This window comes from Echinops telfairi, unplaced genomic scaffold, assembly GCF_000313985.2.
Source record: "Echinops telfairi isolate 266 unplaced genomic scaffold, ASM31398v2 ScPeMD7_443;HRSCAF=831, whole genome shotgun sequence".
NCBI classification, from domain to species: domain Eukaryota; kingdom Metazoa; phylum Chordata; class Mammalia; order Afrosoricida; family Tenrecidae; genus Echinops; species Echinops telfairi.
In genome coordinates this window covers 16,120,787-16,148,027 of record NW_022104341.1, presented here as the reverse complement: position 1 = coordinate 16,148,027, position 27,241 = coordinate 16,120,787, and the positions used below count along the sequence as shown (strand labels likewise).

Genomic DNA, 27,241 nt, shown 5'->3' with positions numbered 1-27,241 from the left:
TGATTAGAGGGAGCGCTTAGTTTTTGTGTTTAGTATGTGAAGAGGAAGAGAACAGAGAACACTGGGTTAGGGAAACAATTAACAGTGTATGCTTCTTGTTTCACCTGGCCAGTGTCATCGGTTAGTTATTTATAATGATGAGGGGCTTGAGAGTGTTTGTGGAAAAATAGAACTAAAAGATAACATTTTCCCACACACTCTTTGAAGCTCCCACATATAATCCTATTTTGTAAATAAACTTTTGTTAGAAATAATGTTTGTAGTTGAAGAAAAATCTAGAAGTGGAGTTTGGTATTCTCCTTTGCAGTCATAATGCAGCTACTCCTTGACAGACGTTGTACCACGCCTCTTCTGCCCTTCTTACCCACCCCGCTATGCCTGTGTGCCTGCTAAGCCCTAAGGCGCGGACTTCCTCCTTCGGCTTTCGGTACTCTATTCTGCAGCCTCAAAATAGCAGCTCACCGTGATGACCAGCACAGCGCCAAGCAGCCTCCTCCCAAGCCCAAATGGGCTCCCCAGTTTCAAAAATCTCCGGCATCTGTCCCTCACCGGCTCAAAATCCCTAGCTGTCTGACCAAAGACCTCATGCCATCTTGTCAGGTCCGTTTACGGAGAGAATGGAGAAAATATCAACCCCTTTTTAACATGGGCAGTTATTTTTTTCGCCATTTCCAGTTTTTTCTTTTGTCATTTTTCCCTGTTCAAAGGGTTTTTAAATCATTTGCAAGTACTGCGTTTGCTTGCCAGCTCGGCAAGTTTCCCTCATTTGTCTCTTCAGTATCTTTCCCCACCACATGCCCTGGATGTCTCCCAGCCTGTAGGATGTGAGGGCAGCAAGTCCTTGGGTTTGTCATTTTCAATCCACGTGGCTGAAGTGAAACTAGAACTGTGAACAGGAGTAAAGCCTGTCGTTCTCTGGGGAAAGTGGCTGGTGCCTTCAAACTGCTGCCTCTGCAGAGGGCAGCTCAGCGTGTCACCACGACTCCCGGGACGCCCGGGACATTAAGTAAACCTCGGAAACAGGGGCTTGTATTTGTAGATAGGAGCCCTGGTGCTGTAGTAATTCTGTGTTGGGCTGTGATCTGCACGGTTGGCAGTTTGAAACCAGCAGCAGCTCTGTTGGGAGAAAGACTGGGTTTTTACTGCCGTAAACAGTTACAGTCTCAGAAACCCACAGGGGGTCGCTATGAGGAGGAATCGACTTGATGACTGTGAATTTGTTGTTGTTGTTTTATTTGTAGATAAAAAATAATTAAAACCCAATTTATTATTCTTGACCTGTGATTTGATTTCATCATAATCACTCACTAATACAGAAATTACATAGGTTTTATATAGTCTAAGATCACCTGAAGATAATGATATCCCAGTAAACAATTAAAGTAGAAAATTTCCATAGTTTTTATTGGTTGAGAATATAAACTAACATAATTTCCTGTGATTAATATTTCTGTGTTTTTTAGTCTTTTTTTCCTACACATGAAAATAATCAAAACTCAAGAAAATTCAAATAAGGGTTATGTTTATTCAAAGTAGTTACTCGGTATGCATATAGGGAGACTATTCTTTGGATCCTCCCTACCCTTCAAACAAGAGCACATGGCCACTTAAGAAGCTGGTAGAGAGAAGAATAGACGACCAGCCACTGACTAATGTTAACGGGACAGAAAACTGATCTTACTGAACTCAACTGGCCGCCTGCCACCTTCCGCCATCCTACCTTTTGAAGTTTAAGCAGTTTCTTAGTTTCCCGGGTTAAAAAAAAAAAGTCATTGTAAGATGCCTCATACTAACTTTTCTGTTGGATACTCTGCTTTGTTTTACTTTCCTACAATAATGTCTAATTTGTGAGTTTATTTTAAGTCTACCATCGGGCTAACATTAATTTTCTTAGGGGCATATGTATTAAAATAACAGACTGCCTTTACCGTTTAAAAGAGCATTATCTGATGATTTGTGCAGTATTCTGAGGCTAGAAACACTGCGAAGATTCATATTTTTGACATTTTAAAGACAACTGCTCAGGTGACCTCTGACTCCAGGTGTTATTCTAAAACTCAAACCAAACTCTGCCATCGCGTCGATTTGAACTCAGTGCTCCCATAGGACTGAGTAGACCTGCCCCGTGGGTTTCCGAGAATTCCAATCTTGCTGTGTGGTTGTTAGGGGCCATCACGTTACTCTGACGAATAGCATCCCTGTGTACAGCGTGGCGAAACACTGCCCAGTCCCGCGCCTTCCTCACAATTGATTTTAGGTGTGAGTCCATCCTGGCAGCCACTGTGTCAGTTCGTCTTGTCGAAGGTCTTGCTCTGTTTTGCTGCCTCTCCACTTTACCAAGCATGACGGGTGCCCTTTTCAAGGGACTGCTCTGTCCTCAGAAGCCCGGCTGGCTTAGTGGATACACGTTGGCTGCTATTCACAAGGCCAGCGATTCTAGTTTGCTTTTGGTAGTTTGAGTGAAAAGTCACTCTGCCATCCAGTTGATTCCAACTCATAGCTACCCTGTAGGCGGTAGAGCTGCCCCGTAGGTTTCTGTGACTGTAATTCTTGGGGAGTAGAAATCCTTGTCTTTCTCCTGGAGCCCCTGGTGGTCTTGAACTGCCGCCCATGAGATTAGCAGCCCCACTACACCAGCAGGGCTCCTGTGAGTGTCTAGTAAACAGCTTACATTCAGAGAGTAGACCATTAAGCAAAGGATTCTTTGAAAATTCAGCACTTTTACTTGAAAGGACAATGAAAGAGGAAAATGGGAAACTTGATTCTGCCCCCATAGATAGATGAAGCTCAGTGCCTCTTTTTTTTTTTTGTGCTGTTGTGCTGAGCTTTTGTGGAAAGCTATTGTCCCTCAGGGGAAAAGTATCAGCTTGAGTAATTAACTCATGATTATGCAAAGTTCAATTTACCTAGTCTCTTTGTTTTTCTTTTTTTTTAATTGCCTTGGGCAACATCATTTCTTATTACCATCTCCACTGTAAATGGGCTGGGGTCTGGAAGATGGCTGAGAAGAAAGAAACAAAAAAGAATCAAGGGACATTCAACTTACGTTGCTCATTTTATTTTCTTTAACAATTTTGTTAAAAGAAATTAAGATCTTAATATATTTGGCCACAGTAGTTGTCTCTTAAGTTAGATATACAGAACTTTTGCTGAATAGTTAGTTATTTCATGGGCCATCTGGGTTGAGTAAATCAAATTATATGATACATATCATCAGTCATAGTAATTTGTTTACGATGGCCTTTATATCATTTGCAATCCTTTCTACAACAGTATCTTGCAAGTAACCAGGTTTATGAAATAGTTGTCAGATAGTGTGATGAACTGTGTGGACGTGCCGGACCTGGCCTTGGTTCGTTCTCTTAGACTGTGAGTCCGAACGGATTCCACAGCCCCTAACCACAAGTAGGCTTGATATCAATCAAACCTGTTTTAAATTGTGAAAAACTGAGATTTGGTTTTATTAAAAACAAACAAACAACTAAATGTGCAGAGAAACGCCAAAGATTTATGTGACACGGTATATTTATTATGAGTTGCTCGGATCCAGTCAGGAAGTGTCCACCAGTTGTGATCTGGAAGGCACTCTGTCAAGGGGACAAGGGAAGCCTTACAGTGGGTCATTGCCACGCTGTTTCTTTAGGAGATAGCACCAGAGCCTGGTGGAGTTCAAGGTCAGTTGACTGGAGAAAAATGTCACAAAGCCATGCCACCCATTTCCCAGTCAAACCTTGGCTCCAGGAACTGCCTCTCCAAACTGGTCACAGCCCGTTGATATTTCTCCAAGAGACGAAGGCCACAGGTACAGACAGTGATTTCTTCCCACGCTGCTTTCTAGGCTTTTGCTTGACTTGAAGGTGAATTTAGGAAACCATTCCCTTCATTAAAGACTCAAGGTTCAAAAGGACATCTAAGGGCAGGCGATTTGACTGGTTTTACCCCAAATCCATAAGCCCAACCACCTGGATTTAAACCTGTTTCTTAGTTTAAATTTGTAGATCACGATCTTACTTTTAGATTCTATCATTTTTCTTTTTCCTGCTAGAAGCTCTTCTCAGTCCCTAGAAAAATGGGACTTTTTACAGTGTTATTCTCTGTAAATGTGCATGAAAGGGAGCTTTCAATGAAAATGGAGCCCTGGCGGTGTAGTGGTGCCGCGAGAGGCGGGCAGCTAACTGCAGTCAGCGCTTGGAAAGCGCCAGCTGCTCTGCCGGAGGAAGAAAGGGCTTTCTACTCCTGCCAAGAGTTACAGTTGAAAAAAAAGTTCCCGTTTTGGAAGCTCATAGGGGCAGTGGGTGAGCTAAATTTATGATAACCAAAAACCAAATTCCCGCGGTCTGGTCATTCCAACTCACGGCGACCCTATAGGACAGGGTAGACCTGCCCCTGTGGGTTTCTGAGACTGTAACTCATTACAGAAGTCAAGCCCGTTTTGTTGTTTTCAAGGAAAAGAGAACATTTTCTAGGATGTACCCAGCATGTTACTGCATGTGTAACTCCTAACTTTGTTCGTATTTGGTAGAGCGCTCCTGCCCGGATGCTAGAAAAGAAGCCATGCTACCCTGTTTCCCCGAAAATAAGACAGTGTCTTATATTAATGTTTGCTCCCAAAGATGCGCTAGGTCTTATTTTCAGAGGATGTCTTACTTTTCCATGAAGAAGAATATGGTACACATTTATTGCTTTATTAAAAGAGACCTCGCACTTCCTGTCTTCTCCGGCTGCACTGTGGCCAACAGTGAGCTGTGTGGCGGTGGCTGCCGCTACAGTCCAGAGTCCAGAGTTACAGTAGCTTCGGGGTGGGGGGGGGGGGCTTATTTTCGGGGGGATGCCTTATATTTCAGCGAGAGGCAAAGCTGTAAGTAGGTCTTATTTTCGGGGGATGTCTTACTTTCAGGGAAATAGGGTTGAAAGCAGTGCTTCCTTCGCGAGTCCAGAAATGACTAATAAGATAGTGTAGTGTTGATAGATTTTGTCCCCTACTCTCATTTTTCTCCTTCTTCTTGTGAAATACTGGTATTTTTCTTTCTTTTGTGGTACTGACAAGGCTTTACTGTGACAGATCATATGTTTTCTTGAATACTTACTGTACGTACGAACGCTAGGTTCTATTTGATGTTCTGGGAATTAACAATGTGAAAAAGATAAATCCTAAGACAGTTATAAATGTATCTCAATAATAAATAGTAAACACGGTATATATGTTTTATTATATGTCAGAAGGCAGTAAGTGCTAGGTAGTCAGGACTACTGAAAGGTGGTCCGTCTGTTGCACAAGTTTGTTTTCTTCTCCATTGTGCATTCATGGAAAAGCCCCATTGTCTTTTCATTCCAATCTCCTATGAACGTTTTGAAGCATGTGTACATGTATGTGTGTGTACATATGTGTGTATACGTATGTGTGTACATATGTGCGTATACATATGTGTGTACATATGTGTGTATACATACGTGTGTATACATGTGTGTGTACATGTGTGTATGCATATGTGTGTATACATGTGTGTATACATGTGTGTGTGTGTAAAACAACATCGTCTCATATACCAATTACCCTTCTCTCGGTTCCCAGTAAATATAGTATCTTCAAATGCAAATATGTGACCTGTTTTAGCCACAGAATATATCCGGCATATGGTGCATAGACAAGGAGTATTTGTTGGATTAATTAGTAAATACACTTTCGAGGGGTGACAGGTTGGACTTTTAAGTGGCGATATGACAAGAGGGAGTATGTCCCATGGCGATTTCCAGGAAAAGCGTGCCTGCAGAAAGGGTAGTGTAGCTGGAGCAGAGTGCGCAGAGTAAGAAATGAGACCGAGCGGCAGGTACAAGAGGAGGTTTTGTGTTCCCGTATACAAACTTGAGGGAGCCCAGTGGCGTGTGACTTTCCCACTGGGCTGCTAGCTGAAGGCAAACCCGCCGTCGACCCACAGAAGAAAGATGAGGCGTTCTGCTCCAGGCGAGACGTGCAGCCTTAGAAACCCCCAGGAGCGCCCTCCGCTGTCTATGAGTGGGAATTGACTCGATAGCAGTTAGTGTTTTTGTTTTGTTTTGGGGGCTTCTCTAGTTGCAGTTTTGATACTAACAGTGAGCAAAGGCAGCAACAGTAAAACCAGGGAGGAAGACATGACAAAATACAGGGAAGAGAAGCCATTGCCTTGAGTGCGGTTAGTAACAGTGGTCAGACTGCTGAGGGACTGGATGGTGGGTGTAAAAGGTCTTTCGGTTTAGCGACATTCCTGCTGGAACTGAGAGAAGAAGATCAGAGTGCAGCTGGACTGTGTTGGACACCAAACAGAGCGCCAGTCTGGAAAGAATGCATTTGGAAGGTGTGAGCAGGTGGGGACAGCACTTCAAGTCTGGATACTAGATGAGATCTAATATTCTAAGCCTTAAAATCTAAGGTCAGAGCCTTTAGGTACATCAGGGTGTGATGTTCAAGACATGAGGAAGAACCAGCAAAGGAGATTGTGAAAGAAAGGCAAGTGAGGTAAATGAATGATTAAATGAGTATTCGGTGGACGTCAAGAGGGCAGAAATGGTTTCAGTAGGCAGGAGTGATCATCTATGTTACTGTTCGTAGAATTCGTACAAGTCTGAAGGCTGAAAACTGAGCATGGATGTACCTAACTTGGGGACGACCCTGACAGAGGTTTGGGAAAATTGTGAGAGCCAAAAGTTTGGCTGAAAGAGAATGTGGAGTTAGGCTTTTTTTTTTTTTAATCATTTTATTGGGGGCTCTTACAGCACTTATCACAATCCATCCATCGTGTCAAGCACATATGTACATATGTTGCCATCATCCTTTCCGAGACATTTTCTTTCTGGAGTCCTCGGGCACGTACAAAATCCATGGCACCGGGCATTTGACTAGTGTGGGGCTTTCTTTTAGGGTGGGTGAATGGGCCCTGCGGTGGTTGAATAGTCTGGGTTCTCACATGGTTTTCAAATGCTAGCTGATAGATAACAGGGTGATTTCTCTAAGGCAGAAACTAGTTTTTGATTTTTCATAATTATGTAGTTTGTTTCTGGCTTGTTTGATTTTTCCTTTTATTTTTTTGTTATTGTTTATATATTTGTTTTTAACTTTTCAGGCCGGCGTGAGACAGCTTTATGTACAGATTGACTTTGCAGCCATGTAGTGAGTGCAAAGGAATTTTTCTTTTATTTTTACCAATTTTTCTTCTGGTACTGTACAATCAGAAAACATTTTTTAAAGCGATCACTACAAGCCCCAGCAGCAAGTAGACCAGACAGAGTCAGCCGTCTGTGACCTGCAAGGAGTTCACAGCTGAGGGAGCAGAATTAAAAGGATATCTCCTGGACTTTCTGGTCTTGTCCTTTGTCGTCTTCCCTTCAAACCAGTGTGATGTCCGAGGGTTCTGATCTGGTTCCAGGGTGCTGGCTGTGCTTGTTTCCATCCCTCGCCCTCAAGCCCCCAGCCAGTGGCTCTTCCCAGGCAGTGGGAATTCAGACTGTGGCCCTCCGGGCTGCCGGAGTGTCTGCACGGATGCTGCTTGAAACCACTGCTTTCGTTCCCACAAAAACCAGTGTTACTTAAAAAAAAAAAAAGATGTGGAAATCTGTTTTATATGTCAAGTCACCATTGTTGATGCTTTTCAGTATAATCATATGTTTGTAAAAATTGTTTGTACTTTGCAAACTTATGAACCAAACCATATTGGGTTTTCAAAGTGCCTTTGCATCAGAAAATGTATTTGCCAGCATAGAAATGTACCATCGAGGTCTTGTGTCTTTTTAAAAATGGGTCCTCCATAATCTGTACAAAATGTGACTCTCGCTAGTGATGTATACAGATGGTTTTTTGAGGTAATACTTCCAGCATAGGCTCAGATGTATACAACCTTTCCTTTTATTGTTTTATCTTTTCAAAAAATAAAAGTGTGTTATTTTGGGTTTTAAAACAAATTGAGTTATCACATGAAATTACTTTGTAGACTGTTTTCAGAACCATGCACCTACACCTGTTATACAAAAAGTGTTGACTGATTCAATCATTGCTAAATTCCAAATTTCTCTAATGGCCTCTGTGTGTATGATAAAAGTTTCCTAGATCGCCCTCTCTCCTTGGTGTTTTTATTGATTTTATTGATGGAAGGAAAAGGCCAAGTAAACTTTGCCAAATAAAAATAGTCCCATAATAATTTTGTTTTATAAGTCTAGACTACATTAAGATGAAGGACTTCACTTATGGACAGTGTCTCATTTTTGCTAACTCCCAAGTACATTTCTGTGAGAGGCTGTACATAGGTCGTTCCAGATTTAGCTGAGTTACAAGAAACTGCACTTATAACGTCATTTTCTGTTTCTAATACATTTCATCGTTAGCAGTAAGTAGTAAATACGATGTTGCAGTGCATAATTTTCTGATATTAACATCCACAGATGCTCTAAGATCATATTTATAAAGATAGTGATCTTAAAAGACAGTTAAAAAATGAGGTGTCTGACTGAGGCCAGGACCAGTCCTGACAGCCGCACTGGAATGGAGCCCATCTGCCTGTTGCAGCTTCTCCGTATCCTCAGTGGTCCTCCCACTTCACCCGACGCCATCCTCTGCAGCACCATCGCAGAAGTGACGACAGATGCTACTGGCTTTGTGCTTCCATTGCAACCAGACTATTTCAGCACTATTTGAAGCCTATATCAAATTGACTTGATGGCAGTGGGTTGGTTTTATATAGAGTAATTATATATATATAAGTATATAATTGTATATAAGTAATAAATACATATATAATTACTCAGTGCCATCCAACTCACAGCAACCTTACAGGACAGGGTAGAACTGCCCCTGTGGGTTTCCAAGCCATTACATTTTTATGGGAGTAGAAAGCCTCGTCTTTCTCCCTGGGAGTGGCTGGTAGTTTGGAATTACTGCCCTTGTGATTAGCAGCTCAACTCATAGCAGTCTACCACCAGCACTCCTGAATAGACATATATATACCAGTGGCCACAATATTGTGACTTTCATGCTGATGGAAAAGCACCTTGGTAAAGCAGCCAAATAATGGACACAAAATATAGATGATCCGAATCCTACTGTTTTACCTACTGTAGGATAACATATCAGTTTTTATAGCGATGGCTTATATGTGAGGTGGCTTCCTTTTATATATCTAGGATTTAAGAACAATAATATTGAAATTGCTAACTAAGAATTTTACATCTAATGGGGGACTGTCCTTAAAAGTAGTCTAGCTCTACCTCTGTTTACAGATGAGAAAAAGTAATTTACTCCAGTGACAGATGTAATTAGTGGATTTAGAGACCAGGTCTCTGACTCCCAGTCCAGAGTCCTTTCCATTTTATTGTGCTGCCTCTCCAGCGTACTATTTCTCTTTTTATAAATGTGATAAAAGTTATTTGTAGATAAAGGACATCTGACCTCCATTTTGGGCACGCCAAGGTACTTTCTATTGGGGTTTTATTACCTGATGCCTAATTACAAGGTTTAGAACCTTATTTTCACAATACTCTTTTTGTGTGTGTGTGTAAGAGAAAACTATATCACAGAACAATTGTACATGAATCAAACAGCCCAACCCAGTTCAGATCAAGTCCGTAAGTTTGATGTTACTCCATATGTCGATACTAGTCTATAAATTCCTCTTTAGACTCACACAGCCTTGAAATGACTCCAAATGTAGGAAGATCACAGGCCAGTGGGTGGAAATTCTTGTGCATCCAGTGGTGGTGGAAGCATCTCAGGGCTGGCGTGGGTCTCCAGGTGGTTCCTCCAGCACCAGGGCTCTAGCTTTTTTTTTTTTAGTCATTTTATTGGGGGCTCATACAACTGTTATCACATCCATACATACATCAATTGTGTAAAGCGCATTTGTACATTCATTGCCCTCATCATTCTCAAAACATTTCCTCTTCACTTATGCCCCCGGCATTAGGTCCTCATTTTCTAATGGAAGATATAATGTTTTTTTTCACTCTTGTGAAACCAGTTCCTGATTTTTTAAAATGACATCTATACATTGTAACGTTTACATTTTCTGTTACTTTGCCCCAGATTAAATCCAGTTTAAGGATTACTTGGTTTCTTTTACAGGAAATTTTTAAGGATTACTTGGTTTCTTTTATAAGAACTAGGCTAATTCACAGATAATATCATGCCAGTCTTGCAACTTTATTTTCAGTTCTCAGAGGTTTTTGCATGTTTACTATTCTGAGGCAAGAACATTAAATGTGTACAGACCAAATCCCCAATACAAGAATGTGCGGTCTCTTGGAATCCCGGTGCTGAGCGACCACTTTCAGTTTCATGAAAGAAAGCACACCCGGGGAAAGTTCACCTTGTTTCCTTTCATTGCGGATCCGCTCCGAAATAGGAATCATTTTCTGACTAGAACTTAGATAACAAGGGTTTTGTTCCCTGAAAACATTCATTAAACGCAGCAGTTCTCAACCAGTGGGTTGCGACCCCTTTGGAGGTCAAATGACCCTTTCACTGGGGTCGCTTGATTCATAACAGTAGCAAAATGACAGTTATGAAGTAGCAACGAAAATAATTTTATGGTTGGGGGATCACCACAATACGAGGAACTGTATGAAAGGGTCATGGCATTAGGAAGGGTGAGAACCGCTGATTACGAGCTTTATCTGTGCAAGAAGATTGCTTCAAATCACGATCCATCCAAAACTTTAATGATTCAGATCTTTATCATGGAATCAAGGCGGGCTCAAGTACATGAAAACTGAAGTCTTAGATGCAGTTCTACTTACAGGCCAAATGGAGGTGGGTATTTTTGATGAGGCTGTGTGTGGAGTGTATTAATCATTTCATTACAGATCATGAGGGAAATAAGCTTTATTATGCATGTATGAACTAGGCGCTTTGTGCAGCCATTTTTTATATTTACCACCACTTCTGTAAAGAAAGAATTTTTTAACCTTTGCATAATTGTGTGATCAACAGATTTTAAAGTACATGTCTTCACTTCATTCTTGTGCTGTCCCCCCTCTGTGGAAAGAATTCTTATCCCCATTTTACGGATGAAGAAACTTGCTAGAGAACTGAAATTACTTATCTGGGAGGACTAGCAGTGGTAGGCTGTGGACTTTAAATCCAGTGGGTTTTTTCTGCCAAACCAGTTTTATGGCATTCAGTCAGCAACTCTTCAGAGATCGAAATAGACACCTGAAGTCAGTGAGCAGTCACTGTGACAAAACAGAGGGAGGCACCAGTGTTACGCACTACTAGACTCACTGTTTCCTCTGTGCTTACTATCTGACCTTAACCACTGACCTTCAACCACGGAGACTCACAGTCAAAACTCCTTTAAGCACTTTCAAGCCTTGTTCTCAAAACAAAAGTAGAATATTTCACTGACAGAGTAAGAAACCCTGGTGTCTCAACCGTGACGTGCCCAGATGGTAACCCAAAGTTGGTGGGTCACACCTGCCCAGTGGCTCTGTGGGACAAAGACCAGGCATCTGCGATGCAGAGGTCACTGCCAAGGGCGATCTGTGGGTCAGCTCTGCGCGTCACTGGCATGAAGTCTCCGTGTGTTGGGACTGATTACGCTGCACCTATCAGCCAGTTCTTAGTTTTTGGGATTAATGCTCAAAAGGTAGCGCCCCCTATGCCAGTATCAGTGGAGAAACTAGATTCCTAACCAAGAAAGCTTAACTGACTTTATTAGGGAATTGTCTTCTAAGTAGCACAAGTAATTTTGTGCTGTAGATCAGTAAGTAGGAGTTGATTTACAACAGAATGTTACATACCCTTTAAAAAGGGAGCAATGTTTTCTAAATAGTAGTAAACAATGCTTAAACCTAGTTTCATTCGACCTTGAACTCTTCCTACAGCTTTGAAACCATAGTGCATAGTCATGCCATGATAGCTGAATACTTTAAAAGGATGTCTGCTTCACACAGCATTTTGCCCCACAACTTAGACTTGATTTACAATTACATGCTCAGTAGATGTTCGGGTAACTTGTAGATTGAAGTGGATTCAAAAGTGAAAGCTAGAGATAGTTCAAACCAGTAATTTATTGTTTACATTATATAAGCCACCTCAAATTTCTTGCATATTTTGCATTCATTGTGGTCCTCCTCCTATCCCCCCCGCCCCCAGTAGCTCTGAGAGCAGCTGCTCATTCTTTTTATACATGAGCAATTATTCAATCCATTTTGCATATTTTTAGACAGTAATTTAGCAACCTAGGACTGTGGAACCTGGGTTACTGATTTTCAGTGTTTTTATAGCCAAGTCAGAGACCACATTGTCTCCTTCATTCCTATAGGAAACGGCCCCATTTGTATTATTTTAAAGGACTTTTGTATAACTTGTCTGTCCTCTTTCCTCTGTCTCATCCAGAAGTCTTTCTGAGGGATTTCTTGAAGGTGCTGCTATAAAAACATGAGTGTATGTATTCATTCACTGATACAAATACTTGCTAGTAATACTCCATATTCCTATAGCCTCCCTAGATTTCTTCCCTTACTCTTTTCCCCTTTCCTTGTGGCTTCCACTATATAACTTACATTTTATACCACTGGGTAAAAACCTGGTTCTCAAGTTTAGTATTTGAATTATGTTGCTGTATCACACGCAATGCATACATAGTCTTCCGCCTCAAAGAAAATGCTATTTTGGAGTAGACTGATTCTGTCAAGAATTTGTCAGGTAACCCCAAAGCTCCTTCCAATAGTAGCCAACTCAGTTAACATTTCTGTCCAGATGCTCTTTTTCCCTAGTGTTTGTGAGCTTGGTCCATAAGCAGAAGGGGTCTTGCACAGCAAAATCCTGTGTGAGCAGCTGCCAAACCCCATCTTAAGGTATTCTACACACTCCTGCAACACGTGCTCTCCCTGCCTTCACTGGCTTCCACACCAACGGCTGGTTGTTTCTGTGCATTTGATTCTTTGGGTGAAGACCGTGGTGTCAGGACATTTCTAACAGACATTTGCTGACAAGGCCAGGCTGTCGTTTTTCTTAGGCTGGGTTCTTCAGAGGAACAAAAGCAACGATGTGTGTGTGTTTGTATGTTACATACACACACACACACAAGTTTATATATGTGTGAACATGGATTTATTTCAAGGAAATGGATCATGCACTTGTGGGGGCTGGCAAGTTCCAAATCCAGACCAGAGGCTTCTCCCACCTTGGTTGCAAGGACCAACTCAGAATCTACAGGTCAGGTGGCAGACTGCTAACTCACAAACAAAGGTCAAGTTGGATGAAGAATTGAGAGGGAACAAACTTTGTCAGAACACCCATAAGTATTGGATGCAGGCCACAGCCCCAAGGAACCCCCTCTCAAGGGACTGGCTGCTCACATCAGATCACGAAATAGTGATTACATAACAGCTGCCTTTCCACCGAGTCACAGCCTAGTCAGTTGACGCAGAACCTTATCAGTCACAAAGTTCAAAGTCTTATGTCGTATTTTGGTTTGAGTATGCTAACGTCATCAATTACAATTGGCCTGAGTGGGATAAAACAAGTTCACAATGTATCTTTCATCTACTTGAAGACATTCGTGTGTATGTTTTATTTAGCTCAGATGTATTTAAAAGGCATCATGAAAAGCTGCATCAAAATTCTTTCAATAAAATTACTGTTTGAAAATCTTTTCCTGAATTGTGTCTCTATCAGTTTGATGAACTGGAGGGGCGGGGGACAACAAAACACTGTGAACCTTCCAGAGGACAGAAGAATGATTCTCGGGCCTTCCCAAAACAGAACTCCTCCGGAGAAGAACGCCAGGAGGTTTGGCAAAGTCTTCATCCTCACTGCGCTCGGTCATCACTCACTTCAGCAGCACGTCCCACAGGGTTTATTTCCAGACGCTTCCACTTACCCCCCACTTGTTCTCTCACTTCAGTCTTTATGGATCGTCTCATGTAAAACGGAGACCAAAAGCATGACGTGGCCCTCCGTCAATTCTTAAAAATTGTTTCTTCTAGTCAGAAAAAATATTTAAAATAACTACAAAAGCTGCTACCCCTTTAATCCCCACTTCTACCATACTGTAAGGGTTGATCCTCAATGTGCCTGCTATTAAACTCCGTGGGTGGTCTCCATGTGCTTCCATTTCTCCTTCCTTCCGAACCATTGCCACTTCTCGCACGTTTTATACAGGTGGTTCAAAGGCCATCCGTGGCATGCTTCATTAATCCAGGGCAGAACTACCAGCATCTCAAAAAAGATGAATTCATCTCTCCCCCAAGTGTCTTCTCATCTGTCCATCTGTTAGAAATCTTCAGATGAGTCTTAAAAAACATTGTGATTGACACCTCCATTTCTTCACTCCAGTTCTCCTCTATGACAATGTCCTCCATTTAAAATCGTTTAAATGGAGCATTCATTCTCAGTGCTCTACTCTTAAGACTTGGTGGATGTACGCAGAATCGCTCTGGGAACACTGGACTTCTACTCCATGCCCCACCCACTCACTACCATCGAGTCCATGCTGACGCCTCGTGACCCCTGTGGGTTTCTGAGACCGAAACTGTTTACAGGAGTAGAAAGCCATCTTCCTCTGGAGGAGCCTGTTGGTTTCAAAAGGCCGACCTTGTGGATCGTAGCCCAACATGTACCCACGACACCACCAATGCTTTAGCTATCCCCATTTTAGCCACACACACACACACACACACACACACACCCTGCCCCTCCCCCACTTCCCCATCCTTCCTCTGAAAAAGTGTAATTCTGGCTTTGAGCAGGAAATAGGAATTTCTGCTGAATCAAGTTTTTGCCTTCAAACATCCCCTTTCCCTTGGCTTCCTGATTACCTGTTGCCAGCTCTCCTGCTTACTGGACTTGGATAAGGGAAATCTAGAGCCCCCGCCAGCAGCCTCTTGTCTTTCCTATGTTCTATGGAATTAGCTCTGATCTGCCAGAGGTAGCCTTTCAAAAGTTGCCCCTTCTGTTTACACAAATTCAGGCAGGTTATTTACTGCAATCCTTCACTACCCAATCTCTTTATCTAGGGTTTTTGTTTCCTCAAAAGCCACCGCATGATACTGACAGATTGTCAACTTCCCAATTTGCACCTTCAGTCTCCAAGTACGACGGAGAACTCACTGCCCAGTCACTGCTGACTCCGAGTGAGCCCCTGTGGGTTTCCGAGACAGGAACTGTTTACCTGAGTGGAGAGCCCAGCCTTTCTCCTGCAGAGCTGCTGCTGGTTGCAAACTGCCGACCAAGCACATCGCAGCCCAGCGTGTCACCACCAGGGCTGCCTCGTCTGTTGTGAAGAGGCCCCGAATTGATTCCCACTGAGACACTCCATGTGACCGAGCAAAACTGCATGGGGTTTTGCAGCCTGCAATGGTCCCCAAACCTTTTTGCCTTTGAGCTGCTGGTAGATTTATACCTTGAACCTTTGGGTTTGCAGTTCTTCTAATGGCTATCTAAAGACAAATCCCTCCGAACAATTTGGATACTCAGTGCTTTTCCTACTTATCCAATCTCATTCCCTGTGTTATAAGCAACCTTTCATTAGCCCAGACCAGAAAAAACATCAGAGACACAGGGCTGCGCAGGTCTGATACATGTAGAGCAAGTGATAGCAACATACGATTTTCATTCCTTCCCCCTCAAAATAAATAAATAAAACAGCACTTTATGGAATTCTAATTTTTAATGCCAAGTTCTAGCTTGAGTATATTTAGGAAATTCGTGTTAAAAAAGGGAAAAAAATAAAATAAAAATCAACCATTCAGTTCATGTTTAGCATATGCTAACCCTATTTAAATGTACCAAACTCACAACTCACTGCTACTGAGTTGATTCCAGCTCACAGTGACCCAACTGGACAGGGTAGCCCCCCCTGCGGGTTTACAGGTTGTAAATGTTTACTGGAGCACCCAGCTTCGTCTTGCTCCCAAGTAAGCACACATAGAATTCTATCTGCTAAATTTTCCAAAGAAGTAATGTGAACAACAGTGTAGCAGAGGAGGCAATCAAAATTATTAAAGCATAGATGAATTATGTGTCATAAAATAAAACTGAGCTATTGAAAAACAGTTCTCTATGGATTGTTACAGTGAATTATATTTTTTAAAACAGACACTGCTAAAGCCGGAAGGTTAAAAATGAAAAGGAGCAAGTCTAAGAAGTGCTTCCTAGATGTAGGCAAAAAACAGTATTTTAAAAGGGCAACATTGCCTAAGTATGAAAAATTCAGATTTATACCTAAACAAACATTTGGTTTCAAAGCAGTTAAAACCCTGACCCCTTGCTGTGAGCTGTGAAAATCGCAGATGCCTTGTTAGATGGGAATGCAGTCACCTTCAGGAAGGCACACAATCTCCTGTCAAGCAAAAACGTGTGCATAGATTGTGTGCATTTCTACTGAACTTCAAATGACTGTCTTTGTAGTTACCTTAGTTGGAGCAAGGACTTCCCATTGGCTTTTTCGTTAATTGATAAAAGAGGCTTTTATTTCGGAGTGTTTAGTATTAGACACAGAGTAGCTAATTTGACACTCTCACAACACCTTCTAAAACTAGCTTAAAAGATGTGGCTTCCTGGAACCTAATATGACATTTGAAAGGCTGAGTTGTACCTAACATTCAGATTGTGTCATCAGTCCTTTTTTCCCCCAAGAAAACTGAGGCTCTTTATATTAGACTTTTTGCCAGAAAGCAATACTGCTTTAATACAATAATATCAAGAGACGATAGCAAAAGCATTATGGCTATATAGAAAACATCTCATTAAGTTACAGGAAAATTTCATCACAAATTTTTTTCTGGTTCTAGGTGAGAGGAAATAAGCATACTTTATTTACTTTGTCTCCCACCTGAGTGGGTCAATAAAACCTGGATAGCATGCACAGAGCAACTATTCTGAATACTTAAGAGTAAATAAGCAGCGGGGGGACCAGGAAAGAACACCAAAATTCAAGTACTGGTCACTGGGCGGCTTCCAGAGCCCATGAGCAGAACTTGACGCAGACGGGATTTGGAAAGTGAGCTGCACAGCACACAAAGACCTATACGGAAAGGGACACCCAAGACGCAGAACCAAAAAGCACCGCTGCCATTGGGTTGATTGTGACTCACTGTGACCCACAGGGCAGGGTAGGGCCAGCCCTGTGATTTCCAAGACTAAACCTTCAAGGGGAAAGAAAGCGGTCTTTCTCCCGAGGAACAGCTGGTACTTTGAACTGCTAGCTGTGCAAGAACAACCCAGTGCATAAGCAGGGCTCCTGAAACAAGACCCAGATCGTCATCCTCAAAACGTCCAAGCTACAGTGCAAAGCACCACAAGACGTTCCCCTTGCAGAAGAAAAACTAATCAACAAGTGTCAAAAGCTGTTGCTTTGTGCCCCAAGCTGGTTCCAATTCACAGCAACTCTATGGACACATAACTGCTTCATGACGTTTCTAAGCCTACAGAAGGGTGGCTCTTAGACACCCTTCAAACCTGGAACTGAACCCTGCGGCTCAACCGCCGGCTAGATATAAGCCTATAACGTGAGTAGTAACATCAAGAAGATTCATACTTCTGGATGAACAATCAACCAGCAACCACAAGATCACGAGGGCAGTCATTTGCCCAGGGAGAGAGCGCAGACGCCGGAAGGAAAAGGATGATCATGAAAAGGGTAAACAAAGGGAGGAATTGGGAAGAGTTGTTAGTTATGGGTGTTACAGTCAAAGTCAATGTCATGAATCAAAGTGAGTATTGAATGGAAAGCCAATTTGCTCTATAAACTTAAAAGTTAAAAAAACCAACAACTATATTTTGTCCATTTTCTCCCATTATGCAAACCAGCACTCATTTTTTAATGTTTAAATGCAACACCTCAGAAGACAATACAGAGATAGTACTTAATCTAACCAGTTCTTACCTGTCTAAAACTAGACGGTTTCATATAAACTATCTTTCATCTTAAATAAATCTGTATTCTCTAGCTAAATGATGTGGCAAGTGTCTTTGCCCAGTTTCCAACACATTTACTGAACAGGGTTCAGATAAACTCATCAGGATATGGAAATACTCAGAGTAACGGAATTAGCCTTAGAACCCAACCCCATTTGCTGTCAAGTTGAGTAGGGCTTCCCAGGCTGGCCGGTGTGGAAGCAGTGCCAGCCTTCTCCCGTGGAGGATCTGGTGGGTTTGAACAACCATTTGATTAGCAGCTGAGCCTTACCCTCCGTGCCACCAGGGCTCCCTGAACTAGCCTACACCAAAGCTATTTATTTCTGTTCTCAACTGACAAAAAGTGCCAAACTCAATAAGACAGATAAATGGCATTGCTTAAAACTAGTATGGAAACTAGTTTCAGATATTAATAGTATATTAACTGAGGTTAAGTAATATGATGCATCTTGAAAAATCCACTGTTGTCTTCAAACTTAAATTTAAAAAAAAATTGTATTCTAGTCTGGAACTTCTCCATTTGCTGAGTTGGGTATGGAAGATGCTATTTAAAACGACAAATGTACACGGATGGTTGAGCATTTATAATTCATCAGTTACATAAGCTCCACAGTACAGCAGAATATGAGCCACATAATGTAGATGCCAGCTGAATGAGACAAGCCAATTCACAAGGTGTCAGGTCGTCAGCTGGGCTTTGGGACAATCAGGCTGGTTAGTGGGGACATAAACGCGCCCAACCCCGGTGTGCGTGTGAACCCTGGACAACCGCTCTTACACTCAGAACAGATGAATAAAAAGACAAAAAGAGAGTTATAAAACAGTTTATGAATGGTTAACAATCTTTTTATTTGCTTTTCTTTTTCCTTTTTTACTCTGGCACTTTTGCTTAATTCAAAGCGATTCACATTCCAGTTATCTCTCAAAGTTATGGTCTGTGACACTTTGTAAAAACGGATTTTACAAATGAAAGTTGCTTTTAAAGTGACTCTGTCTGGGGCGTGCTCTGGCTCGGCCTGCGCCATGTGGCCGTCCCGGAAAGTTGCTGCCAACAGAGCAGCCAAGAGCTGATGACGGCATGTCGTGGCACAGAGAAACTCATGGTCCCAGGAAGCCACGCACTGTTGAGTCAATGTCTTTCTTCCTGGCTCTGTTTTATACTTATAAGGCAAAAAGAGACTTGTCCGATTATACAAATATATGTACATACAGATATGAAAGAAAATAACAACAGATAACGTCCACATTCAGAGGGCATCACTGTGGTGACATTCTGAGGCATCCTCTGGGATGGAGAAGAGATTTAGCATCTCGGTCTCCAGAGGATGCATGCTACCTCCTGTGATGATCAAGCAATGTAGTGGTCCTCCCAAGTCCACAGTGCGCATTTGCTGCAGCGTGCCTGCTGCAATTTTCTGGTCCTCAGCTCCAACTCTGGCTAGGCCCACACAAAGTGTCTCCTCGGTGATGGCTGTTTCATAATTAAAAAACAACAGATATTGCCATTGAAATAGTCAGTCAGTATGCCACTCAAACTCACATTGGCACCTAAAGGGCATTTAAAGGTGTCCAAAATATGTTCAATTCCCTTAGTCACTGATTTTGAACCAATTAACCATTTTTCTAGCTATTGGCTTTTATACTACCTGCCAAATAAAGTATTAACTCTCAACTTCATCCTTTATGAATTCCTAATGTTAGTTTAAGTTCCAAAGCCTAGTTTAAAAAACAAATAAGGAATTTTAAAAAATTCCTCTAGTTATTAAGATTTGATAAAAACTATTTGCTTTATTTGTCCTTCATAATCATACAACATTGGTCTATAAATACTCTCAGTGAAGAGAACATAATCATATTACATGTATATATATTTATTCTTTTACAGTACCATAATCATTATTTTTATACATATCATTCTATAGTCGAATCACGTCAAGTAGAACTGTGCAATTGCTACCACAATCAGTTTCCAAACATTCTTTTTCTTTCTAAACTCCTTGACAACATCTCCCTTTTACCATTCCCCCTTCCCACCCCATCCCACTGTGCGCCATACCCCTACATGCTCATTGTTTTCATTCATTGTTTGAGATAAGTTCGGATTGACTAAGATATATTGGAAAAATACAGGACTGTAAGTGCACAGATTTGAACTTCTGATTGGTCACTAGCTAGCTATGTGACAAATTTCAGTTTTCTTATTAAAAAACCCCAGAAATACTGTCTTAAAAAGTCATTGTGAGGAGAGATAATAGATTAGGTATTTAGCAAACTGCTAAGCTCTTAACAAATCACAGGCTTTGTGGTATTATGCTTGTAAGTTCAAAATGTCTAACTTTTGTGAAACTTTTAGTATGACTCACTCTGGTGTTGTGGCCGAAGGGTTGACCCTTTCCTGCTTTTGTTATTTGGGTAGAAAAGTAGTGCTGATTGAACAATGGTCAAAATGGGCCAATGATTTACACAAGGATAAACAGGTTTACAGGATCTGTCTAGGAAACGACGGGGATAAATACCCTGTAAACTACTGCTACCAGGACTGTAACAAAGCCTACAAAGGAAGATAAAATAAGCCATGAGTACTCAAGTTATCCGGGATAGTGCTCAGAGGTAGTCACCACCTTTCAATAAAGTGTCATGACAGGTTCATTTAAGAGTCTCTCAATGAAGATTTATTGACCCTTTAATATATATACCTGCTGTGGCTTGATATTAGAAATATGAAGAAAAATGCTATCTTTGCCCTAAAGCAAGCTATTTCTGACTTGTGATAAGAATTAATAAAAGAAGAATACACATATTTCTGCAGGAAAGATATCATGTACACCAAAACTGAAATTCTGCATTTTACCAAATTATTTCTACTTTAACATAAGTTACCTCAAATCTTATTTACAGTTGATTTATGAAAATGCCTCCCTGTCTGGAGTACTGTCATTTTTATTAGATAGAACTCTATTAGTTTTCTTTCAGCAGGACTTGCATTCCACGGGGTTAAGTGGGAAAAAAGATATGAGAAACTACCCTGACTCTTCCATGGCCCTGCTGAGGTGGTTACATTGCACACACACCAACAGCAGTACACAGTCACTGCCGTGAAGTTCTCCGACTCATGCGGTGTCCATAGGACAGGTTCGAGCTACTTCTTTGGGTTTCCAAGGCTATAAACCTTCAAGGGAGCAGAAAGTTTCAGCTTTTCCCCAAATACGACTGGAGGGTTTGAATGGTCAACTGGTCAACAACCCAACACTTCCGGGACAGCGCTGCCAGGGGCAGCAGGGGACTGTCTGAGGCCTCATGCTAGGTCTTGAGTACCTGGTTCTTCTCCTCGAACTCTTTGATTTTGAACAATCTCCAGAAGCTGTTGAGCTGCTTGGTTCACACTCATATAGCTGGGAGGCTCATAGATCTTCCGTCCCCTGGAAGTACAAAACAAGACTGTTGTTCTTACCATGGGATTACATAATGTATTCTGAGTGCATAACTCCTCCAAGTGCACTCAAGCACAAGAGCCTACATTCTGTTGGAAGCTTCCAGGTGATGCCCTCTTTAACCCACGGGTAGAGTTCTTATTCTAAGGTTCTTAAGACCTTTTCATTGTTCTACTTCAACTGCCCTCTCGTTTCACGATAAAATATTAGCTGAGAGAAAAATCCAACACTGTAAATATAGATGTCTAAATCAGAATGACTATACAAGTGATGCTTTTGGAAAAATCATTTGATGAAAGTGACTACTTGGCTCACGCACTGATCAGGTTCTATACTGTTTATTTTTATTACTATGTTTAAACCACATGTTCCTCTTTTCACTTCTTGCTCTATGAAAAATAAACTAAAGCTGTGAAGGTGAAAATTTTGCAGGGTGAAATATGTTGACTGAGGTATGTTTTAAAAGTCTACTAGGGGTTTCCACTGATCATAATTAAAAATTTGAGCTTTTGCAGTTCACATACATTATTTTACTGATTCACCAAATACTCCTCTAAGTCAGAACTATGCTACAGAAATATACCATGATCCACAATTAACTTTTTACATTTAAATATTTTAAAATTTTCTAGATGTCACATTAAGTAAAATTAACTTTAATACTTTATTTTTCAAACCCAACATATTAAAAGTTAGTAGCATAAAAGTTATTGAGCCATTTTATATAGAAACCTAATGTGTATTTTATACTTCAATTTTCATTGGAAATATTTGATTTGTGTTCAGATTTCATAAAATAGTTTCAAAAATATTCCCATATCAGAGTTGTTGCACACCTACTTAAAAGTTTTCCAATAACTAAGCAGTCAACTTTAAATTATTTCAAATTAAATAATACAGTTCCTCAGTAGCATTAGTCACATGTAGACACTGCTGTCACAGCAAAAGTAGATCAAGACTCTCATAATACACACGAGGAAAGTAGGACTCGGAGATGGAAGGGGCTTGCCCAAGAGCAGCTCAGAGCTAGTGGTTTAAACCAGCTTCTTCTGTCTCCCCATTCACTAATTCAATCCACAAATCTTTGCTGAGTGCCTGTGAGGTACAACTATGGTTTTTTTACCCTACTGTACTACTTATTTCATAAGACGTATCTAGTTTTTAACTGTTAATGCAAATGGCTTCTCAATAATCATTTGACCTCATTTCATTTAAGTTGAATTTAACAGAATTTTTTAATGAATTAAGATAGATGTAAGCAATTTCATAATAACTTACTTGATTAGATTTTCCAAAGACTGCTCCTTTACTCTGATGTCTGTAGGAAGTGAAAAATATTTCTTCAGATTGAATTAGGCATTGCAAACAAAATCCACTGTGTCAACTTCAAATACAGGAGTCAATCACCTGCATTTGGGGGAAGCATCCTTCCCCAGCCTCCAAAAAGCCCCTTTAGGAGGGTGTGAGGGTCTTTCCTAATACTTTTATCTGGCTGTTTCTTATGGAAATGGAAGAACGAAGATCACTAATTAGAAAACAAACGTGAGCTTTGCCCTAAGATTATCCTAAAGGGATTTAATTCTCCTCTTGGAAAACAAGAGACACGAATTAGAGAAATATTGGCATATATCTTACCTAGGAGCTAATAAAAAAAATATTTCATTTCTAGTAGCTGGTAAGTACAAAGAGCAAAAATGAAAAGTTCTACCATGTTCCCATTTTTACCTATTTCTTAGGTAAACTTCAACAGGTATCAAATAGAAACTTTTTTTTACTACATTCTGAAAAGACTTGTTTTCTCATGACTGGTAAGACCTGCCACATTATGAATATACCCTTAAACATCTAATATTCATGCATCTAACAGGCATGTACCAAGTACCCACTGCATGTCAAACACTGTGTCAGGGACTGGGCAGAAAAGAGGGGCAAGAAGGAACACAATCTTCACATTTTCGAATCGTTGATCCTCAGTTGAACTATTGGGTATAAGGGAAAAAGCAGAATCACTCTACACCCTCCCAGGAACTCAATGCGCAACAGCAAGAGCAACAGCTGTTTCCTGTTATACATAATGAAAACAAATGGTTCAGCCAATGTTTGTTTTGCAAAAATAAATATAGTGCAACTGAGGGGTCTCTGACAGACTTCTGCAGCTCTTCCTAAGTGATTATAGAAGTTTCTCTTATAAAGGATACTAAAGAGTGAGCTCAAAAATAATAGCAGAAATTCATCTCACGTGTCTATTTTCTACATGTGGCAAAAAGCTGGAAATAGCAGTGTGAGTATTTTTCAGGTCAGAGTATCATTCACTAATCTCTTAATTCATTTATGTTGCATTTCTGAGATCTTATTTGTATGACAGTTAACATTTCCTCCATTTTTCATTTCTTAAATAATACGGTGGACAAAATTTGGTATTAAGAATTAAGAGAGGAGAGAAGTTTTATGAGCAAGTTCTTTTTAATTGATCCTAAGGGTACATTAGTGAACTGGTTTCAAGCCTTCAGTCAGCCCAGTCTGAACACTTTCCCCTGGTTTTCACATTGACCATACTTATTCCTCTCTTTACATCCACTTGCTAGACACTTTCTCTCTTGGAGCAGCTGATGGATTTGAACTGCCAACCGTGTGAGCAGTCCAACGCTTACTGGACAATGCCACCAGGGCTCTTTAAGGTCCCCCATGAATGTCGACACACTTCGAGACCTGTCTCTGGGGGACATCTTGTTTGGTAAAGTGGAGCGGCAGTGAAAAGAGGGTGGCCCTCAACAAGATGGATTGACACCGTGACTACAACAATGGGCTCAGACATAGAACACTCGTGAGGAAGGTGCAGACTATGCAGTTTTTTGGTCTGGTGTGCATAAGGGTTGCTATAGGTCGGAACCGACTTGTTGGCAACATAGCAACAACATAATTGTCTACTGAAAAAATGTGCTTCCCTACCATCTGCTCCTCTGAATCTACCCACCCCTTAAACAAACTATTTTCTAGCACCTTCATGAGGGCTTTGTTGACTTCCCTTCAAATGCTCTTTGAAATATCTATGTTATTAGTGCTAATTATATCTCATACACATACATATCTTTTCACTTCAAATAAGGTTTAAATTCTCTGCAATTTCCCACCATGGGTTATTCTCAAGAATCCCTACAGGGTTGGGCCCATAGCAGGCATTCTAATGTATATCATGAGACTTTCAAAAGAATAAATGATGAATCTATGGGTGAAGATTTGGAATCATGCTATCCTAATATTTCACAACCTGTTCCTGCTTTTGTTAATGGAGCAAGGAAGACAGATTGTTTAACCTTGTTTGTCTTTTCCCAGGAAAAGAGGCAGCAATCTGAGAGCTCAAGAGCCGAAGCTCTGGTTGGTTCTTCCTGCCTCTCCACACAATAGAACACAACCGTCCTTTAAACTGTCAGGTGCGTAATACATTAGTTCCGAACGACATTTCAAACCACCGAGGGGAGGATCCATGTCTACTACTTCCTTAGTATTCCAAGAGGGCCTCTACACTAGACACAAAGTAAGGACTCAGTAAATCAATAAATAGAAAGCTGTAAATTGATTATCCACTTGCCTATCAAAGCCTCCCAAAAGAAAAATGCTGCTAACGGCCCCCACCTCATATTTATAGAAATATGGGAGATTTCTATAAATAGGGTAGTCTGCCTCTTACACTTTTGTTTCCTTGTTCTGTTTTAAAACTTCTAAATCCTTTATAATAAATACACGCAGATCTCAGCTCCAATGAATCCACAGGTCTAATCCCTCTGTTGAAAGTAGTCTCTTTTTCCTGTAACAAGCCCTTTTATAAGCTGCCCTATTTGGACCTTCTACTCACTGTTAAACTTAACTGATACCTCCCGTGACAAGTAACAGGTGCTTTACAGCTCAATAGAAGGACTATACGATAATAGCAAAGTGGTTCTCAACCTGTGGGTCACGACCCCTTTGGGGGGTCGAATGTCCCTTTCACACAGGGGTTGCTTGATTCATAACAGTAGCAAAATTAAGTTATGACATAGCAATGAAAATAGTGTTATGGTTGGGGGTCACCACTACATGAGGAACTGTATTAAAGGGCTGCGGCATAGGAAGGTTGAGAACCAGTGCTGTAGCAAGACCAGGACTTACCACAAGGAAAACTCAAGGGCAACATTATAAAGCAAAGCCAGGAAGTTTGTAATACAGTTTGCTTATTCAGCAAACAAAGTACAAAATCACACTGACAATAAATTTAAAGAAATACAATTATAACAATTAAAGATGGACTATATGGATAAGCTAAAAAATATTACCAAAGTAGTCTGAGTACTGGGAAGGAATAGATCTAGAACTAGGTTAAGTATAAATGTGAAAAGAGTAAGAGGAACATATTCTAATTGGAACTGAATAAACTAGAAAGACGTGAAAAATGTCTGTGTCGCTAGGTAAATAAGGCCCAGTCTGAGGGAAAGGAGAAAGAAGCAACAAGCATTTACTGAGCAGCTACACTGTTCCACACTCTTGAAGACATCAGGAAGAAGGCCACAAGCAAAGCAAAAGCATTGTTTGTTTCCAGGAGGGAAGGGCACAAATATGTTAATAAAATAATCCAGGTGGTAAAAAGACTATAAAAAATATGCCACAAGGAAATGGGAAAGATAGTCACTGCAGGAAATAAAGACTATGCAACACATTAGATAACATTTTCCTCTACAGCAGAGTCAGTGAGGCGAGGTCCGAGAGTAAATACTGTAGGTTCTGTAGGCCACAGGGCTTTGCCGTATCACTGCTCCTGTAGTGCTGAACCAGCTACTGAGAATCCATCGGGAGCGAAGGTGGCTAAACTTTTAGAGACCTTTGATATTATCACAAACACTTAGAAACTAAAAAGCAATGATGCAAAAACACAATATAAAATTGGTTCTTCAGTACTCATTTGAGAAGCTTTGTTCTGAACAACTTCACGGGATGTATTTGAGAAATATGAAGGCAAAGCTTAAGGAAGGTTCACAATATTCTCTAGCTAATAAGGAGTAGTAGCATAGGCTTTTGGTCTTTTGGTTCCAAGTTTAAGTATTTTTTCAATGTTAGCCCTGTTCTTGTTCTTCAGCCACAGATCTAAACTATAATACCAGTACTCCAACTTATGTTGTGTGAATGGGAACTGATTCAACCCACTGGCATGGAGCTGATTCCGATTCATAATAACTGATCGCCAAGTGTCAATCAGTTCAATTCCAGTTCTTCTGCCAAAAAACTAAGCCCATATCAATCTGAAGCGTTATCAGTACCACATCTTGGTACACAGGTTGAAAGCAAGATTTGGGTTGCATGGTACAGTGAATACACTAACTGGATTCTATCAGCTCTGCCACCAATTGGGGGTGATGTTTAGAAAAGGATTCAGTATCTCCCAGCCTCAACTTCTTTACGTGAAGAAGATGGCTTGAAGAAGACAACCTCCAGAGGCTCTTTCATATTTCTACTCTATGATTCAGATGGAATCAATATGACAGTATTCAGAGCATCTTTCCTAACATGTAAGACAAGTCCTGGTACAAAATACATGCTTACTACAATTTTGTGATAGTGCAGTAAACCGAAAAGAACTGCATCTGGAAGCAGAATGCGCAGGATAAGCAGCACTGTAGAGACTCTACAAAGGCATATGAAACTGCAGCATGAGCATGAGCAGGAACAGGGATCTGGTGTACGTACAGCAGAACATGCGTGTCTGAGAGCAGGGGCCCAAAGGAAAGAGTGACACACATAAAATGCCTGGGCTGTGTCATCGTTTACCTCTAATGAGTCATCTCCAGCACATTTTCTTCACCTGAACACATAATCAAAATGGTAGTAATATAACAGCTCCGTCACATGACTTTAAGGGACCTCTCAAACACTCACCTAGTAAGCATAAAGTGTGCAT

At 40.9% G+C, this 27,241-nt stretch overlaps 2 protein-coding genes across 2 annotated transcripts in view; one reads left to right on the top strand and one right to left on the bottom strand.

The window, feature by feature from the left end:
* SLC30A7 (solute carrier family 30 member 7) overlaps positions 1 to 8,083 on the top strand; it is an 85,400-nt gene extending 77,317 nt beyond the window's left edge. The window contains exon 11 of the mRNA XM_004699225.2: positions 7,098 to 8,083. Coding sequence (XP_004699282.1) covers positions 7,098 to 7,145 — 48 coding nt within the window. The 3' untranslated portion in view covers positions 7,146 to 8,083. The remainder of the gene's footprint in view (positions 1 to 7,097) is intronic.
* A 10,631-nt stretch (positions 8,084 to 18,714) lies between these two features.
* The window catches only part of DPH5 (diphthamide biosynthesis 5), a 36,824-nt gene continuing 28,297 nt past the window's right edge, over positions 18,715 to 27,241 (bottom strand). The window contains exons 4-7 of the mRNA XM_004699559.2: positions 27,220 to 27,236; positions 22,594 to 22,633; positions 21,200 to 21,303; positions 18,715 to 19,355 (exon numbers count right to left, since the gene is read on the bottom strand). Coding sequence (XP_004699616.1) covers positions 19,132 to 19,355; positions 21,200 to 21,303; positions 22,594 to 22,633; positions 27,220 to 27,236 — 385 coding nt within the window. The 3' untranslated portion in view covers positions 18,715 to 19,131. The remainder of the gene's footprint in view (positions 19,356 to 21,199; positions 21,304 to 22,593; positions 22,634 to 27,219; positions 27,237 to 27,241) is intronic.